Here is a 21,299-nt window from a genome sequence, read left to right on the forward strand (position 1 = left end):
AGTCAGGGGCGTAGCCAGGATTTGCACAGTTGTATGCACGACTATCTGAGTGGAGCACCACCATAGGTTGGCGCGAAGCGTACAAGAAAATTTTTGGTTTTACAAACCCCTCAGATGGCCGGAAACGGCCCTTCCCGAGTGTTCATTCTGGTTCCCTGGCCTCTTGCTAACTTGAGACACCTCAATTTTTATGTAGAAAAAAGGGCACATTTTTAACCTGAGGAAAAGTGGGGGGGCACGTGCCCCCTGTGCCCCCCCGGTTCCGCCGCCCTTGAATGGTTGTGTGCAGTGTGTGATATAGAATGAAATGGTTGTGTGCAGTATGTGATATAGAATGTAATGGTTGTGTGCAGTGTGTGATATAGAATGTAGTGGTTGTGTGCAGTGTGTGATACAGAATGTAATGGCTGTGTGCAGTGTGCGATACAGAATGTAATGGTTGTGTGCAGTGTGTGATATAGAATGTAATGGTTGTATGCAGCATGTGATATAGAATGTAATGGTTGTGTGCAGTGTGTGATATAGAATGTAGTGGTTGTGTGCAGTGTGTGATATAGAATGTAAGTGTTTTGTGCCGTGTGTGATATAGAATGTAATGGTTGTGTGCAGTGTGTGATTTAGCATGTAATGGTTATGTGCTGTGTGTGGTTCAGCATGTAGTGGTTGTGTGCAGTGTGTGATATAGAATGTAATGGTTGTGTGCAGTGTGTGATTTAGCATGTAGTGGTTATGTGCATTGTGTGATTTAGCATGTAGTGGTTGTGTGCAGTGTGTGATATAGAATGTAATGGTTATGTGCAGTGTGTGATTCAGCATGTAGTGGTTATGTGCAGTGTGTGATTTAGGATGTAGTGGTTGTGTGCAGTGTGTGATATAGAATGTAATGGTTATGTGCACTGTGTGATTCAGCATATAATGGTTATATGCAGTGTGTGATTCAGCATGTAGTGGTTGTGTGCAGTGTGTGATATATAATGTAAAGGTTGTGTATGATGTGTGGTATAGAATGTAATTGTTGTGTGAATTCTGAGATGGAAAGTACATTCTTACTTCAAAATTTGATCTGTTTCTACTTAGGAAATGTTTTCTGTTCTTAGCACACCCCCTAACTCCCCTATTCAGCCCTCATACCCCAGTAATATTAACCCATGATGTCATTTACACCCATTGGAACTCTGCCCTCCCCATTATGCCATCCACCATTCAGCCCACTCCCATCCAGCCCTCCCCACCCCCCCCCCCCAATTTGTTATGATCCCAGTCCTGTTATGTATTTAGCATTATGCAGTGTAGATTCCAAATACAGCATTGCAGCCTAAGGCTAGTTGCAAAGAGTTACGAAAACATACAGTCCACAAGTTTCTATTGCACTATATAACTGCCACACAGGAACAGTACCCAGGCCTAGACACTACAAAAAGGTTTCCGACCTAATAGAAAATATGGTCAACATTATGAAAACTAACCTTTTCAAATTTAAGAAATTGTTTCATGATTACAAGAACTATGGGGACAACTTTTCATACCTTGAGCAGATCTTCAAAACTCTGAGAATCTGTAATATTAATAACTAGTTTCATGTTTATTGTTATTTTCACAAATAATGATTTTCATGGATTACTGATGGCCTTATTGCCAATGAGTTAACAAGGATATAAAGTGGTTTCTCAGGACTGAAAGATCATGTCAGTGGCTTGATAAAAAAAAGTAAATTACAGGAAATATCTTACACAATTGAGAGGGGTTGATGGGAGGAAAACTTAACATACAAAGCATATAAACAGCAGTATAGTTCCCTGAAAGGACTCAAGAATGTACTGCAGACAATAAAAAAAGTCTGATAAGAACAAAAGTCTAATTAGCCAAAGTTCACCTCCTTGCAGTCACTAGTTCATCATTTTTCAGTTTATTTAGTTGAGGAATGCAGATTGTTCCATGCTATATCTTTGAGCAGCGAGAGAGAGAGGTATGTGTGTTCTACAAAGATGCCCCCCCCCCCCCTCAGTATTGTAATACCTGTATGTATTTTGCACATATGAGGTGTTTTACTACCTTCCACTTCACCTTTTGTTCATCTGTAAAATCATTGTAAATTCAAGAGTCTGCTTCATATTTTCCCAAGTGAAGCTAGTATTAAGATTGCCCAAAATGGAATATGCAATTCATAATGGGCAGGGGATCCACAATGGAATCCACAACACTTTATGATGTACCTAACCTGTGACAGAAATGGACACCTGGCATTAAACGAGAAATAAAAGATGAAAGTGCTTCATGTTGTTCAGCTATCACAAGTTGGGGCAAGTCTTCCTTTGCCATAGACAGGTATTTACTTCGCTCCTCCCTTACCTGTCTCCCACTCCACATCTGCACTTTCCCATCTACCTTTAACGTTTTAGGACTGCGCAAGCACTGAAAGAGTTTAAAAGCCGCCTTGCGGGTCACAGAAAACATGCTTACGAGCCGCATGCGTCCTGTTGGCCGAACTTTACCCACCAGTGAAGGAAATGTTAGAGCCCAAACTCATTGCCACCCTTGCATGTTGCCGCCACTGTGGCCTACCCTTAGCAAACTAACAAACACAGTTTTGGAATCTGAAACAAAGGGAAACCGTCGGGTAGTCAGTACAAAAAGCAGCGGTCCTTGCATGCTGTAAGATTTTTTTAAGCCAGTCATTGATGCAACCAACACTAAACCCCATAAGGACCGTGACACAGAACATGTGCAAGGGTTATAATTGCCAGGGTGCGATTTTTTTTGTATACGGACCCCAGCCAATGGGAGCGAGGTATGCAAACCTTTGCCTTTATCGCGCTGGGGAAAAAAGGCTGTCGGGGTGGCTGCGTGATTGGAGTAGTCCTGAACACAGTAGATCGCATTGTCCCTGTATTAATAACGATCTCTGATTCATACATTTGTCACCCAAAAAATAACTTCCGTTTTACAAGTTTTGCTCACATTACACGGCTTCCGTTATTAGTTCTTACTTTCAGTCTTTGGCAGCAGCACAGTATATCAGTTTGTAAATTGTAGGTAACGGCTGAAAAAAAGGTGTTTATAATGAGTGGTAAGTGAATTACTTTATGTAGTGTTCTATATTAGAAGGTTTGTTGCGACCGTGAAAACGGTGTTTATAATGACAGGTAAGTGAATTACGTTATATTTAGTGTTCATATTATTAGGTTTGTTGCGACCGTGAATTGTAGTATGCTAGACCGTCATGGTGTTGCCTGTCCGTGTGAGCAGACAGCCTTCGTCATGTGTGGCGGGATTTTTCCCTCCATTTTAAGAGTATTGGAATTAGTGAACGCTTGTTTTTATATGATATCCCATGACACCATATCGGCTCTACGCTCAGTTACGAATTCTAAGTCTGTGGGGGGGGGGGGCACAATTTCTTTTGCAGACGTCCGTTCATGAGAAGGGTCTAAGGATGGAACCCCTCCCCCTACGAAAATATCTAGTTTTGATCCTTTGATGAAAATTGTTTCTGTCACCACTCATGGATTGTAAATTCACACGTATATTGTTATGACATTCCATGATACCATAAAGGCTCTACCCACATACGAATTCGAAAATTAGGGCGAGGATTTGTCAACGGGGTGATGGCTAAGGGTGACAGATGGCACCTCCCTTTTGAGAACACTTAGTTTCGTGAGGAGTGCTTATATGCAAAATGGTGCTATCACTTCCATCATGTAAAGTACACTTGTATATACGACGTTGAGTGCGTGTATTATCAAGTGTAAGCTATTTTGTACTAACTAGAGATATACTCAACGTTGTTAGTGGATCCATTGCTAACTAAGAAGTCTCCCGCTTGAAACTATACAATGCAGAACAAGCCGAATAAGAAACACGTTGGTACAACTTCTGTCTTAATAGCTTGCTTCTTTATTGCGAGGGCAACACATAGAACAGATCTTCATTGATTTAATCAGGAATCCTCCAATGAAGTTTCCTATTTCAGTGTTATAGAAAACAAAGTTATTGTTGAGGTAATTCCATGTAGAACCTACCACATCACAAATTGTATCTATGTATGTTAATATACAGAAAGTAACACGCCCTATCAATAGGCTATGCCAGTTACACACGCTGTGATATATACTTGTTAATGTGGTGACATCCCTATGTTCCGACGTCTCTATGTTCCGACGTCTCTATGTTCCGACGTCTCTATGTTCCGACGTCTCTATGTTCCGACGTCTCTATGTTCCGACAAATTGTTTGGACTCTAATTTTTTTTGACCAAATTTTATTCTGACCCCATTTGTGACCCAATTTGTCTTCGGACCCCATTTTTTTTGTACCAAAATTTTTTTGGACCCAATTTTTCTTTGGACCAAAATTTTTTGGGACCCAATTTTTTTTCGGACCCTATTTTTTTGACCCAATATCTTTTCGGACACCATTTTTTGGACCTAATATCTTTTTGGACCAAATTTTTTTTGGACCCAATATTTTTAGGGTACCCAATTCTTTTGGACCAAATTTTTTTTGGACCCCAATATCTTTTTGGACCAAAACTTTTTGGGACCCAACTTTTTTCGGACCCCATTCTTTTGTAACCCAAAATTAGGTCCCAAAAAATAAGGTCCGATAAAAAAATGGGTCCCCAAAAATCGGGTCCAAAAAATTTAGGTCCAAAAAAATTGGGTCCATAAAAAAATTGGGTTGAACAAAAATTGGGCCCGAAAAAAAATTGGGTCCGAAAAAATGTTGGTCCAAAAAAATTGGGTCCAAAAAGAATGGGGTCCGAAAAAAATTGGGTCACAAAAAAATGGGTCCGAAAAAATTTTGGTCAAAAAAAATTAGAGTCCAAACAATTTGTCGGAACATAGAGACGTCGGAACATAGAGACGTCGGAACATAGAGACGTCGGAACATAGAGTCGTCGGAATATAGAGACGTCGGAACATAGAGACGTCGGAACATAGAGACGTCGGAATATAGAGACGTCGGAACATAGAGATGTAACCGTTAATGTAAAAGCATACTACTGGATATCCATGTAAGCCGGCACCGTAGATTGCTGCGAAAGTTAACATACGATATTAGTTGCATTTGAGGTACAGTATTGAGTGTTGGGAAGTTCAAATACAATATTAAGTGCTGGGAAGTTGAAATGTAATAGTGTGTGTTGAAACGTTACACAAAGCTATTAGGCGTTAGGAAGTTGAAATGCAATGTTATGTGCCGTGAAGCATTAATAAATAATGGAAGATTAAAGGTTCTTTCCGCCCTGCAAAACTGTTAATATTCTTTCACATAATAAAGGAACCGCGATGCCAACTGACTAGATTATTTGGTTGTTACACAGTTCCATTGACACCATATCGAAGAAATGACAAATTTTATTTAATAGGTAAAGTCTATTCATATAGGAGATTGTCAAGATCATAAAGTTGACAATGCTTCTGCAAATACGAGTAAGTCATTAACCTGCTGACAATCAATGATGGGTGTTAATGTGTAACACTAAGAGCTACTTAAGCACAGAAAGTATACAAGTTTTTGGGTGCGAATTGATCAAAGAACACGTTGACTGATATATGTAGGCTACTTCGTATGATGTTACACTAGCTGTTTACAGTTAAGACAAATTCACAAACGTGACTCTTTTCTTGCATTGGAACGAAGGCATCTTCAAGATTTTTTCTTGAAACTACTTGGAATTTTGAATCCAAACCTCCTTTCCTGACGTTGAACAAAGAGTCATCATCGGTGACATGATTGGAATAGCAGCATTACCCGGAAACAATTTATTTAATCATTCAATGTTTAATCATTCAATTTTTGTAATTTCATGCTCCTAAAGGCTTGTTTTTATGAGGAAGTTTGAGTGTATTGCCCAATACCCGTGTACCATGCTATTGAAATACTGTACTGGAGGAATCAGGTGTATACAGGAGGAGTATTGGACGAATCGTTCTTACACACAGGGTGGTAGAGGAATACTGTATGTTTCTCAGTGTATTCGTCACAGTGATACTAACATGCCAGCACAAGCAAGGTTGGTTAAAACATAAATGTCCATTTGGACAGCCTTAAAGTGGGAATGGGGTTTGGCCATAGACTTACAGGCCTCTTTTTGGGGGGGGGGGGGGGTTGGTGGGCGGGGTGCGTAGTTTGTCCGACAATTATGCAGTCATCTGTGTGGGGTTAGGGTGAGGGTATTCCTGAACGGTTTACCATACGATTGTTGTTGTGCCGATTTTGCGATGAAATAGATTGTCCTATGGGCAAGCTAAATTGTCCCAATTTTTCTTTGTGACGTTCAAAATATCCCAAACTATATGAAGTACATTCTATAGGAGAACGTTTCGGAAGCATGCATATTCACCTTTGGCCTTGAAATTGTGGTAAAAATTATTTTTTTACACCACTTAACTGGTGTATAAAGCTGTACATATGCAAACCAGTTGGTACAAAGCACTCTTTAAAAATCGAACTTTTTCCTTGAAAGTGGACGGGATACCCTCCACCCTTGGACCCTCCCCCAGGCCTCGGTGTCCCACCTTTCAACAAAAAATATATGGTAAGCCTAGGTTTTGTATATTTCTTAACATTAATCCAATCGATTTATTACTAGTAATTTTACCTATCAGTGGCGAGGAGCAGTCCTCGCTGTAGGAAAACTGAGATAGAACTGGCAAAGACAACCATATTCAAAGTACCTGTATCTTAAACGAATTTCTGAATTCATGTATGTCAGATCATGTCACCTTGTTGGACTTTAAGCTTGGACTTTAAACCATGTCTCCTAGTTGGACTTTAATCTTGGATGTTAAACCATTTCCCCTTGTTGCACTATCATCTTGGGATGTCAGACCATGTCCCCTTGTTGCACTGTCATCTTTGGTGGTCAGACCATGTCCCTTTGTTGCACTGTCATCTTGGATGTTAGAACATGTCCCCTTGTTACACTGTCATCTTGGATGTTAAACCATGTGCCCTTGTTGCACTATCATCTTGGGATGTCAGATCATATCCCCTTGTTGCACTATCATCTTGGGATGTTAGGCCATGTCCCCTTGTTGCACTGTCATCTTGGGATGTTAGACAATGTCCCCTTGTTGCACTGTCTTTGGATGTTAAACCATGTCTCTTTGTTGCACTGTCATCTTGGATGTTAAACCATGTCCCCTTGTTGCACTGTCATCTTGGGATGTTAGGCCATGTCCCCTTGTTGCACTGTCATCTTGGATGTTAAACCATGTCCCTTTGTTGCACTGTCATCTTGGATGTTAAACCATGTCCCTTTGTTGCACTGTCATCTTGGATGTTAAACCATGTCCCCTTGTTGCACTGTCATCTTGGGATGTTAGGCCATGTCCCCTTGTTGCACTGTCATCTTGGATGTTAAACCATGTCCCCTTGTTGCACTGTCATCTTGGGATGTTAGACAATGTCCCCTTGTTGCACTATCATCTTGGGATGTTAAACCATGTCCCCTTGTTGCACTGTCGTTAAACCATGTCTCCTTGTTAGACATTAATCTTGGACGTAAATGATGTCCTTGCTTGTTGGACTGTAATCTTGGATGTTAGACCATATCCTCTTGTTGCACTGTCATCTTGGATGTTAAACCGTGTCCTTGTTTGACTGTAATTTTGGTATGTTAGACCATGTCCTTGATGGATTTTAATCATAAATGTTAAATCATGCCTCCTTGTTGGACATTAATCTTGGACGTAAACGATGTCATTGTTTGACTGTAATCTTGGATGTTAGACCATATCACTTTGTTGGACTGTACAATCTTGGATGTTAAACCATGTCCTTGTTGAACTTTAATCTTGATCAAGATCATGTCCCCTTCTTGGAATTTAATCTTTGATGTTCGACCATGTCCTCTTGTTGGACTGTAATCTTGGACGTTAAACCATATCCTTGTTGAACTTTAATCTTGGCTGTTAAACCATGTCCTCAAATTGGACTGTAATCTTTGTATGTTATGTCCCTTGTTGGTACGTAATCTTTAGATGTCCGGCCATGCCCCCATGTTGAACCTGCATCATTGTATGCTAGACTATGTCCTCTTGTCGGACTTTATTCTTTGTATGTTAGACAATGTCCTCTTGTTGGACTTAAATTATGGATATTAAACCATGTGCCCTTGTTGGAACGCAATCTTAGGATGTTAGTGTATTAGGGCTTAGGCTCATTTGCCGTGTTGTCTAAGAATTGCCAGCCTATCCACAGCGGATAGGACTATGCAATAATACTAGATGTAAGTATCGTATTGCTGTTTAACTTCAAGTATGATAACATAACGAACAATTTGGGAAACCCCTACACTCACCCTGAAAGTGTATCTGCTCGAAATTATTCATATGGTTGCTCTCGGGATTTGTGACTTGTGGAACCGTTCTGGGTATACGTCTCGTTATCCGATTTGGGCTGATTTGACTGCTGAAATATAATCCCCTTTTATGTTTTACCATTACCAATGAGGTCACATACTATCTTAAAGATAATAGTATTTGTATATCTGTTAAGTTTATAAACAACACCCAGATATGTCAATATTGCAAGAAGATGTGTTTGTATTCTGGCTGCAGATAAATGACCTTTATCCCCCATATTTACTGAGTGGGTTTGGAGTACATAATGGTAATCCATCAAATAGTTTTTATAACAGGATATGGTACTACATGAGTGGTTATAGTGCTTTATGACCGATAGAGGTATAATAATGAGAATAAATATAGGCATAGTAGGAGTTTTATGTACACTGTCTGAGACAAATCTTCTTCTTTTTCTTAAAATATGAACATAATACTTTAGGTGACCTTTGAGACTATTTGTTGTTGATAATACTGATCGGTATAAGAACAAGTTCCAAAGCGCATCAAAGGCGAGGGCTCTAGCACCAATTCTGGTATGTACCATTGATAGAAAAAGTATGAGGAGCAGAATTATGAGCACATGTGTGGTCAAACAGGAACTTCTAAACAGTTATATACACAAATGTCAAATCACCATGTTGATGTGTCAGATATACTGAACCAGGGTTTGATATAACGTGACCATTACGCAATATGTATACAGCAGCTTATTATTATGCTATCTTGATGACCATTTTAACCTCAGAGCACCGATTGATCACTGTGTCCATCGCTGTGCCATGTTGACTTAGGACATGCCCATTTAATCCTCACAGAGAGAGAGCGCAATGATCATGCGATTGTCTTGAACTTCCTTCTGTTAACGAGGACGATCCTCACAAACACTTCCTCGTTGTTCCATTGGATGTGTGTCAAATGTGTACATTATTTTTATTTGAGAAGCATCTCTCAATTTGTGTGCTCATTTGATGTAATGAGCTTTTCTTGAATGACTGCGGTTTTTTCATGTCAAGGGGATCTATAGAGTGTTGATATCATTCACACACAAAGCTGAGACATTCACGATGGTTCTTAGGTTAACAGTTCTGTGTGATCCTCAATCAATGGATTTCGACGTCAGCTCAAGAGAGGTAACCTAATTGAAAGTGCGATGCAAGTAAGTGTGTATTGGCTGTTTGAAATGACGCCCTGTCAGTAAGTTCTCCCTGTTTATTGATGATGCTGATCATGGTGCAGTTTGGTTGTCGTTGTATCAGAGTAACCCTATGTGACAGAGTAACTGTGTGAAACAGAGTGACAAAGTAACGTATGTGACACTAACACGTGAAAATGACGTATGAGACATGCATCTTCGACTAGGGGCAAATAGGGCAATCAAATTATTCAGCATTCTATGTTATCAAATCAGGGTGCTAGCTAGTAGAAAACGATCCGTATGGTATGAATCATCGTACGTTCGGTCGAATAAAAAAAGCATCCTATCGTTTGACGAAACACGTATAGTTATTGCAAAACAAACATAATTTAGGATTCATAAATAGGCATAGCAGGATTTTTTCCTTTGTATCTCTTTACGTGTGTGTGTGTGTTTGTTTACTATGCGTGTCATAGCATGAGCCTTGTGAGTCTTTGTTCCTCCATAATGATCACCTCTGAGATATTCATCGGAAAGCATTATGATAGAGTTCGGAGGTGCAAAAATAACAAAGTAAATTCTTGACTTATTCGGGAACCTGGTTGTATCGGTCTAAATGACAGCCCCTCTGGTACTGACCCGCTGTATACGATCAGATTATACTTCCTCTTTTCTAGTGGTTGCAAACATGATCCTGTTGCCGTCTGTTTTGTATGATAGTCATTTCAGTAAACTCACCACGTACCCTCATATGTTGCACTCATGGTGTGTCACTGTCGCACATAGATTCATACAACATTCAAAGTCACTCATAGATCACATTATCTAACTATAGCACAAGTCATTTGTAGCACACTGACATAAATACAAAAGGCCTATACATATAGGTACAGCTATATCACATGTATAATTAGCTTACAAAGTACACACCTAATCCACTAACAGACCCCTCATGTGTACCCCGTAGGGACACATATAACCCACCCCGTGCATTTGCTAATCGTACGGTATGTCAGTATAATGTATGCCTGATGTATACTTTACAACTTGTACAAGGGAACCAAAGGATGTGGCGGCGCAAACGCGAGTAAATTGTATACATTTATACATAGGCTATCGTGCCTGAACTACGAGGCAGAACACGTCATTTGACCCAATTACCTCACCCAATCGCTGCCCAGTCTAGATTGTGATGGTAAAATCTCTATTTAAATGGTCCTTTTTGCAAAACTAGATTCACAAAAACTCGAGAGTAGCCTACTGCACTACAGAAGTCCACGCTGCAGTAATCACCGTATGATTCTCTAGTACAATATAGGAAGCCTCTTTATATACAGTGAAACAGAAAGGCGTCAGATGGTCACAGTAAACATGGTTCGTGCTAAGAGCACTGGCGGATCCAAGGGGGGGCCAAGGGGGGCCATGGCCCCCCCCCCCAAAGGTGAGCCAAAAAGTGTTTCCGAACATCCGCTAAATCATATGATTGGAAATTAAAAAAATCGAGAGGAATGGCAGTGGTAGACTAGTCTTAACCTTTTCGTTTTCTGGTGTAAAATTAAATGCAGAGCTCCCAACTGACCCGCAATTCGCGGGAATTAGACCCGCATTCTAACACCCAAACCCGCTGACCCGCACAAGCGTCCGAAAAAACCGCATTGTAATTGTCAAGTATACATAAAAAATTTGCATCAATTTTTGACTTAGCAACCATCATTTCTTTAGCATTTAGCATAATAGAGTATAAAACCTCCTTTGCAGCATCATTTGAACCTCAAATTAGCCTATATTTCTTTTCATTGGGGCGAGCAGCGAACATTTTCATGCCACGGGAAAGAATGAATTATCACCTACTATTCAATTTATTGATGTTACACACAAAAAAAATGCATATTTCTCAGAAAATTTTGGGTGACAAAAGCCTTTCTAAGTGCCACCATTTTACATGTAGGCATCACCAGGATTCCCTCCCCCAGGACGGCGATTCGTGGCATGGACCAGCATTTGCCTTCTCAAGAGTTGGGAGCTATGTAAATGTATGAGCATGAGGATTTACAGTTTAACACCATTTTGCAGTTACAGGCTGGTTGTAAGAAATTTATAACCTATGAGAAATAAAATTTCTTGAGAAAGATGATCCCAACTTTGTTTTATAAATATTTTAGAAAATTACACCTGGGAAACATTTTTTTTAGAAGTAAATTAACATCACCATTGTACACTTTTGTCGCACCAAATTGCATCTGAGGGCATTCAGCAATAGAAAATTTTCCAAAGGGGAGGGGGCACCCCCTCCCCTTAGTGCCCCCCTCCCCTTAGACCCCTCCCCCATATGTACTCTAATGCCACTTTCGCCCCTCCCAAACAAAGGCCCTGGATCCGCCAGTGGCTAAGAGAGTGTAATAAATTGTCAGATATTACCTTAATTGGTGCCGATTAAATTTAGTTAAATTTAGTGAATGGTTGCTATGATATGGATATATGTATGATAAGGCAGACTACGGCTTCCAAGTTTGTTTTTGACGCTTTCCCACCTGTAATGATATCCATAAACTCCATATTGTTTTGTTGTTGTTACGTGTGATCGTTTAGGTTCGGTGGCCTGGTCGCGACATAAATCTTCAGAGGTATTCGTATTAATTTCTTGTCAAAGAGATCAGATCTCTTTGCAAACGGTAGGGTGTAAGCTTTGATATATATAAAAACAAACACACACGCATGCGGACATTATATAATCAAAGCAATGGACATCCACCAACCTCCCCCAATTCCGATTAATAAATATATATTTTGTAATGCAAACTTTGCAATTATCATGAAAATAGAACATGCTGTCGTGATACATTTTAAAAGTTAGGTCAATTAAATGAATTTATTTTGTTAATGTTCTTTATCTTCACACTAATCGGTATTCCAGCTGAAGGGATGTTTCAAAGAAAGGAGTGTTCAGCAGGTTTTTTAATACCAGACCGTATTTAGGGAAGGGTGGCACGAGCCACCGCTTCTAATGCTATTGGACTCTTCGTTTTTCCCCCGCTGATATGAATCAGGTTCACACAAGTGGTGACTGTGGTGTACGTACCTAGTTATTCAACAGTATTAAACACACTATAGCACATGTAGTAAAGTTGAAGGAACTATACACATATGGAAGTTTTAGGATTAGGTTTAAACATTTGTCGCTATTGGGAAATATGCTTTTCTTTCATAACAGTTTCGCATTGCAACACAGCCCTTTTGCAGTTCCTGTTTCCGAAACTATTTTCGACGTGTTGATCTTATCCGTTGTGTATGCCTCATTGGTTCACTTGATTTCGCTTCCTTGTAAACGATAACGAATCGAGTGTAAGGTGAAGATTGTGTCACAGTTTATATTAACGTCTAACCAGACATACGCCATGTCTTGTATTGTGGACAATTGTAAATATTTCACACGTGGAACACCGCTAACTGACTCGATAGCAGCGCCTGGTTTTGAACAGGAACTTATGACAAACTTACTTGATTGTGAGTAAATATACACCGTTAATTGATGGATATGCACCATTCTCATAGATTGCACCGTTTCCGTAATATTACATATACTGTTGCAATTATTTAGTACTCGCACATTCTGTAATGTGTTGCACCTTTAATTTTACTGTTATGCCATCTTAAAAGATTAGGGGTTTCAATGAACTTTTACTATTACATCTTCCAATGATAATATGGAAATGCACATTTTATACCATTGTTATAGTTTGTTGCGTATACCGTTAATTCAAATTGCATCTGTTGTATGGATTACACCATTATGTTTTGTTAACACGTTGTCAAAGATTGGATTTTTCACTTATACTGTTTTACCGCAGTTATCAATTAATCGTACTGTTGTAATATTACACTATATACTCTCACAACATTGCTGAATATAACACTTTACCTTTGCTGGTTATAGGAACTACTATTTATAAACTTTTCACCATTATAATAGATTTTACCGTTCTGCTATATTGTTACATTGTTGTTGGTTATGGTTGTACCTTACCATGTAGTTTATTGTCTTTTGTTACATATTACATTATTATACTCTTGCACTGTGGTTAAAACATAACTATACTATATATTCTCCATGTAGTTACAGTGTCAGTGTTAACGATGCCACGTTACAGAGTTTTTTTTTTATTGTGTAGATTCCATGGAAGTTCTATATACTCTTAAATCACCGTCGTTAATTCTCAAATGCTGCTCGAAACTGACATATTTATGTGACGTCATTATAGGCTGCAGAAGAACAAGAAATATGTAGTTGTCTTGTTGATAAGTAGGTGGTGTTGTATTATTATGCCTAGTATAGCATACATGCCAGGATATTCAGTAGAAAGAGGTATGGTATTGTTGCGTGACTGGGTGCGTGTGTGAAACTTGATCAATCATCTGACCACAGCAGAATGAATTCAATGGAGATCTTCCGTATATTCAGAGTACACTAACAGATAAGGTGTCTGATGGGTCGCTTCCAAGAAGAGAAATATACAATGACATACAACAATTTTAGTGGACTGAAGGAAGAGTGTCAGAACGGTTCTTGTCATTACATGTTGAGTTTTAGTGTATAAAGTGGTTTCATTCCTTGCCTAAGAAATCTACAGTACGTGGCCGTTTTGAATGTGTACATGTGTGTTTATTGATTTTATACTTCGGCTTGCAAACACTAAAATTCATAAAATAAATACCTAACATGAATTTAGGGAAACACAATTCACGAAGGAAATCCTCATTACGTTATTCGCTTTTCTTTCATTTTAGATGATGCAGAGTGCGTGGCGCTCCTCGAAATTATGGAAATTGGTGCTGACGTCATCGGAGAGCAAGGATGCCACCTAACATGGGCGGAACTGCGCAATCTGTCTAAAGAGAATCTCAGCTTGAGTTGGACAGTGATTAAAGACAGGGTCGTAGACTACACAGAGTTGCCAAGCTACTATTGTGCACTGCTTAATCTCAAGGGATTTGTCCGCTATATGCTAGAGGACGAATCTACGGCAGAAACCATATTTAGAGGCCTTTTAGAGATAGACAGCGAAAACATTTGTACTCTAGGAAACCTAGCCGTTCTCTGTTATCGGCAGTCTCGACTTGCTGAACACAGAGAATATGAATGTCGCCTAAGAAAAGTTGTGAAGAGGAAAAGTCCGTTGCTCCGTGCGCGTGCGTATTTCGATCGTGCCCACAGTATTCGACACTTTGAACAAGATAAGCGTAAATTCACGTACATTCCGTTCATTAAGAAAGCCGTTGAAATAGCAAAGGATGTAGAAGAAAGAGAAAAGAGTGAGTGGCTGTTTGATTTCGGATTAGCTCTTTATAGAAAGGACTGTCAGTTAATTGTGGGGCATGGTGCCGAAGCAGCTCTAGAAGCAGGCTTTCGTGAAGCGGCTCGCTGTTTCTATGCAGTCATCCAAACGAACAGTTCCTTTCCCGGTAATACGGCCTTAGCTTGGGTTTTTCTTGGAATATTACTGCAGAATCAACGAAGTCGAAAGTTTGAGGTTTCGCTCACAGAAGAAACACAGTTACACTACTTAAATGCATTGGATTGCTTCAACAAAGCTCTCAGTCTTCAGCCAACTCATCCAATAGTGCTTCGTCGTGTCGGGGCGGAAATGGTCAAATTGAAGGAATTTGAAAGAGCGAGGACGTTGCTGGACGCCTCTCTTAAACAAGAGAAATCTTGGTTTGCGTACAGACATCGAGGCCTCCTAAACCTTGCTGTATACGAGGATGGTATCAGAACCAAGGAAAGACATGATAGTTACCTTGTAGAAGCACAGCAAGACTTCGAATCTGCAATCCAAGTTAAACAAGTGCACGCAGACTTTTCTGATTTAGGTTATGTTTTGTACTTGCGAGGTAATTACCACGCAGCTCTCCATCAGTTCAGTCGTGCAGCAAGATCAGCCTCTGACGATAACTTCAACCCTGCAGTAACCCATCGTAGGTGGGCACTTTGTCTGAGAGCCATTCATGAACCCACTGGAGCTTCAAAGCAAGAGGAAAAGGCCAGGGAAGTTGAAATACACCTTAGCAGACACGCGAATGCAATTGAAGAGGCTTTTCACGGGCATGGTATCAATTGTCAGGGATTTGAATGTGACTTGGAAAGATTCAACTACTCTGGGGAAGAGAGGCTTGGATTCGTTAATATATTATCTGAAGAGCGCCACCCACTATCACCGATAGGTCATCCCTACATGTCTCTTCCCAATCACCATTCAGTCTACAAATATGACTTTTTTGTCAGCTTTTCGCACATTGACCACAAATGGACACTTTTTTTCTTTCGTAAATTAGAAAGAGAACTTGAGCTCAAAGGCTGCATCCGATATCGCGACTATGAATGTGGAAAGGCTATAGCTGCAAACATTAGCACATCAATCCGAAAATCAGCTAAAATATTAGTCATTATCAGCCCAGATTCTCTCAACGACCCTTGGTGTAAGTTTGAAGTGCAAAAATCACACGCTGAGAGTTTAACACGTAACCACGTGAGCTTGATCCCGATTATGTTACGAATGTGTAAAATACCGGAGGAGTTTGAATTGACCACGTACATAAAATGTCAGGATGGTCAATTCTCTGTGGATGATTGGCACAGACTGAGCAAAAGTCTGCTTAAGAAAGTCTAGGTCTTGAACAACAAGTATACTTTAGAACATTAGTTAAATAGTTATTGGTATGGGGGCTGGGGATGGGAGGCAGCATTAGAAAACAAACAACGTTGTCAAAATATATGCAGCGATAAGCCGCAATTTAAGTATATCTGCTGAATTATATATGAAACATAATGTAAATATCTCCCGGAAAATCTTTCCATGAAAAATTTAAAAAAAGAAGAAAAGCGAGCTATGAATAACAGGAATGAATTGCCAAATGAGCATTGTTGATTTATATTGAATTACATTTTTATTTATTTATTTATTTATTGGGAATCGATGAGCTTTATCAGATATCTGAGTACAGAAGAGATAATTCATCCAAAATCATATCATGATTTCCTGGGTTTATGAATGCCAAACTTATCTGGTGATATCCAGAATTGATTTGAAGGTAACCTCTCATTTCATATAACTCATTTTGAGAAAGTCACAATTTATTCTGCAACATTTAAAATTGAATGAAATATATTCAAATTTGATGTACCCAAAATGGGTCAATAGTAGTTTGATATATCTAGGGATATCCAAATTACAATTATAATTTAGAGATCAGTTCAGTCTTTGGAAGCTTGCAGGTTTATGGCCTTTTTGTGCAAATAAAACAGAACTTAGAATCTATAACCAAAATTTGGGTTTACAAAATTTGTATTGTGGTCAGCAAATGCCATCCCTGATACCTGTCACTGTTAAGACCTTGGTAAGTGTATTTTAAGTTTGGATATTCTAGATATAACTCCACAAATATTGCAGATCTTGGTAAGTGTATCTTAATTTGGATATTTCGTTTCGTTTATTTCACTTTTTTTCTTTTTTTACAATTACATTCACAATAATGTATAATACCAATGTCAAAGAAAGAAAAAAAGCATGGAAAATCTGAAAAAGCTACGCTTATACACTCATAAAGTGCAGATTCACCATGAACAAATTATATACAATACGCTAACTACCCCCCCCCCCCTCCCCCACTTCCCAAACGGGAAGCATAAGTAGCATTATTAAATGTGATAACTTTAACGCATATATTACAAATCATTGTTTAACAAATATAGCTTCAGTTGCTTTATGAATATTGATAAGGTTGGTGATTTTTTAAGTTTGGGTTCGAGAGTATTCCAAAATGTGGCACCAGTAAATCTTACAGACTTAGTATTTAAAACTAATCGTGGGTAATCCAAATGAATGGCAGTTGAGTGTCTAGTGTTATAACTATGGAGTTGATTATTTAAATTAAAAAAAGACTTAAACGGAGGTGGAAGTAAATCATGAAGATATTTGAAAACAAAGCTTCCAAGTTGGAGTTGATATATGTCAAAAACTGTTAAGATACTTAAATTCTTAAAAATAGGAGTAGTATGACTAAGATAATCTGATTTGCTAATCAGTCGTATCAACTTCTTTTGGAGCACAAATAGTCTATTCAGATGAACAGTATGCGCATTGCCCCAGAGAATATTACAGTACGAAAGATGAGGATAAACCAATGTATAATAAAGGGATAACAATACCTGATGAGGAACCTGAAACCTAATTTTATAAAGAATGCCAATCGTCTTAGACACTTTAGTACAAATATAATCAATGTGGGTTTTCCAGCTTAAGAGTGGGTCAAGTTGAACTCCAAGGAACTTAACGTTTTCTGTTTCATATATAATTGTATTGTTCAAGATAAGTTTTAGTTTGGGTTTGGTGGAATGGTAAGTGTGAAAAACTATAAAGTTAGTTTTATTGACATTAAGAGACAACTTATTAGCACAAAACCAATCTGCAATAGCAGAAAGTTCATTATTTAAAATACGATTATATGCATTCAAATCATTATTCTTAAATAGTATGCTAGTGTCATCAGCAAAAAGACAAAATTTAAGAATACTTGAACAATTAGGGAGATCATTGATATAAATGAGAAAAAGGAGCGGTCCTAGAATAGATCCCTGAGGAACACCACAAGTTATATTACAATAAGCTGAAACGTGTTCACCAATAATAACACTCTGTTTACGATCTGATAGGTAATTTCGAAACAACTGTAACGCAAGTCCCCTAATCCCATAATGACTTAGTTTGTTTAATAATATATCATGATTGACCGTATCAAAAGCTTTTGATAGGTCTATAAATATTCCAAGGGTAGACTGCTTATTATTAAAACCAGTAGTAATAAAATCAATGACGTCAAGGCCAGCCATACTAGTTGAACGATTTTGACGAAAACCATACTGATTATCGGAAATTATGTTGTTGCTATTTAGAAAAGTTATAGTTCTGGAGTAGATAATTTTCTCAATTATTTTAGATAGAGAAGTGAGTACTGAAATTGGTCTATAATTTGACAATTCATCAGTTTTACCTGTCTTAAATATAGGTGTTACTCTAGCAAGTTTGGCAGAATTTGGGAATATACCAGTTGATAGTGAAATATTAAAAATATGAGATAATGGCCGGGCAATAACATGTGAAATAGATTGTAGAATGCGTACTGATATACCGTCAAACCCAGATGCAGAATTCCTCTTAAGTTTACTGATAATATTGATAATTTCTGAAGGATTACTAGGAGACAAAAATAAAGAATTTGTACAAGAGCCTCTTAGGAAATCATTAAACACCGCATTACAAGTAGGAATTTTCTCAGCCAGGGAAGGACCAATTAGTGTAAAGAAATCGTTAAATGCGTTTGCAATATCATTGTCATTAGTCAAAACGCTTCCATTGTGATTAATCTTTGAAATTTTGTGTAACTTAGAATTGTCTGTAATTAGTTTATTAATTATTTTCCATGTTTTATTCAAATTGTTTTTATTATTCTCAAACATATTAAGGTAATATAATTCTTTAGCCTTCCTGGTAACACTGGTTGTTTGATTTCTGTAGACTGAATATTTGACTTTATTTTCAGGAGTAGGATTTTTTATATAATTCTTAAATAAATTATTCTTATGTCGAATAGATTTCAAAACACCTCTTGTTAGCCACGGTGATGAAAGTCGTCTATTCTTAGAAGTAACTTTTTGTAAAGGGCAGTGCTTATTATAAATAAGTAAGAATGTATTGATAAAACCATCATAAGATATGTCAACATCGTTTGTTGAATATAGCCATTCCCAATCTAGACAATCAAGTTCTGCAACTAGGTTAAACAAACTTGTAGGTGTAATTTTCCTTTTATAAAATACAGAATGGTTATTGCCAGAGTTAGTAGGTTGATTTAAACTTTGAATGTAATAGACTGGTAAATGATCACTTATGTCAGAAAGTAAAATACCCGAAGTAAATGAACCGATTAAATTATTGCAAAAAATATTATCCAGCAAAGTTGCAGAATTTTCAATAATGCGAGTGGGTTTTGTAATCAATGGTAAAAAAGAAGATGAGTACAATATATCTAGGAAATTCGTTGTAGTATTGTCGGTACCATACTTTAATAAATCTATATTAAAATCACCCAGTAGGATTATGTTTTTATTCGTGTTATTAATAGTATCTAATAAAGGAGATAGGTCCTCGATGAAAGTCGGTATTGAGTTTGCTGGGGGACGATAAACTACACCAACAATAGTATTTTTACTCTTATTTGAGATTATTTCAACAAACATTGATTCAAAATTATTAGAATTGTGCATTAGGTCATCCCGAATAATATAATTAATATGGCTTGCAATATAAAATCCAACACCACCACCTCTTTTGTTAGGTCTATCACGATTAATGAAGTTATAATTAGGAATGGACAACATTTGTACTGGTGTATTAGGCTCTAACCAAGTTTCAGTTATAGCTACAATATCAAATGGACACTGTGAAAGTAATTGACTTATATGATCATGGTTTTTCCATAAACTGCGGCTATTTATGTGAATAAAGCTAATTGTGGCAGAATTACATAATTTAGTGGAGAGATCTGTAATTGCAATATATTGTGAATTTGGAGATCCATTGTCGGTTAAATTTAAGTTATCATTATTATCACTTAAAGTATTATATTATATTCTAGATATAACTCCACAAATATTGTAGTTTTGTCATTTTGTCAAGAAAAGAATAAGTCTGAATTTTTGTCAAGATGTAGGTACACAGAAATCATGTTTTTAACATGGTGTTTTGTGCAGCGCAGCGGCTTGTTGGACTAACGCCATTAGCCTACAATTCACTTGTCATCCACTTTTCTGGTAATATCTTGTCAGTAGACATTTTGTCAGATTTGCTAAAGCTGATAATTTTATCAATATGTGGCCAGTCCAACTGCTTCTTCTCCAAACAATTATAATACAATTTATGTTGTATTATAGCGTTTTACTATTTATTAAGGCTTGAAAAGGTATGAAAATGCGTGTTTCGAATACATTTTAAGCATTCCAGTTGAAGTTTCCCCAACCTACCTAACTTTATATAATGTATGACAACTTTATTTTGTGGCTAGAATCACAAAATCATGTGTAGGTGGAAGTTAGCAGTTGTGGCTACTTTCTCTGATGTATGTTTGTATCATGTATGTTTGTATGTGTTTGGGAATGTATGAGTTAGTATGATGTACCAGGAAGTATGAGTTTGTATGATATACAAGTTTGTATCATTTTTGTTGTGTTTGAATGATGTAGGAGTTTGTATGAGCAGTTGTGGCTGCTTTCTCTGATGTATGAGTTTGTATGATGTATGTTTGTATGTATGAGTTTGTATGATGTACCAGGATGTGTGAGTTTGTATAATTTACAAGTTTGTATGTGTTTGTATGATGTATGAGTATGTATGATTTTGTATATATTTTTTGATGATGGATGTTTGTTTGTACATTTGTAAGATGTATGAGTTTGTATGGTATGATGTATGAAGATGTGTGAGTTTGTCTGATGTATGTTTGTATGTATGAGTTTGTATGATGTGTTTGTATGGTATGAGGATTTAATTTTGTATGGTATGATGTATGAAGATGTGTGAGTTTGTAAGTGTGTTTGTAAGATGAATGAGGATGTATGATGTATAAGTGTCTGTTTCAGTATACAGTTCATGCAAGTTATGGGTGGTGGAAGTGTTAGCTTTCTCAACTTCTATCATCAAGGTAATGCACGGTCAGAGACACAAAATAGTATCAAATAAAACAAGGTAACAGATTCG

At 37.8% G+C, this 21,299-nt stretch overlaps 1 protein-coding gene across 14 annotated transcripts in view; it reads left to right on the forward strand.

Moving 5' to 3' along the window:
• The window catches only part of LOC139958382 (tRNA-queuosine alpha-mannosyltransferase-like), a 42,448-nt gene extending 21,153 nt beyond the window's left edge, over nt 1-21,295 (forward strand). For 3 of the 14 annotated variants that reach the window (XM_071955420.1, XM_071955424.1, XM_071955422.1), the window contains exon 10: nt 14,278-14,418. Coding sequence is in view for 10 of the 14 variants with exons in the window: in XM_071955410.1 (XP_071811511.1) it covers nt 6,418-6,544; nt 14,278-16,157 (2,007 nt within the window). In the remaining 4 variants the exon portion in view is untranslated. Of the gene's footprint in view, nt 1-2,850; nt 3,144-5,538; nt 6,020-6,193; nt 6,545-9,253; nt 9,514-12,576; nt 12,997-13,523; nt 13,793-14,277 lie in introns of those variants that run through there. The other 11 variants (XM_071955416.1, XM_071955419.1, XM_071955413.1 and 8 more) reach the window with 10 other exon arrangements.
• The last annotated feature ends 4 nt before the right edge of the window (nt 21,296-21,299 follow it).

This window comes from Apostichopus japonicus, chromosome 18 (genome assembly GCF_037975245.1).
Source record: "Apostichopus japonicus isolate 1M-3 chromosome 18, ASM3797524v1, whole genome shotgun sequence".
Lineage (NCBI taxonomy): Eukaryota > Metazoa > Echinodermata > Holothuroidea > Aspidochirotida > Stichopodidae > Apostichopus > Apostichopus japonicus.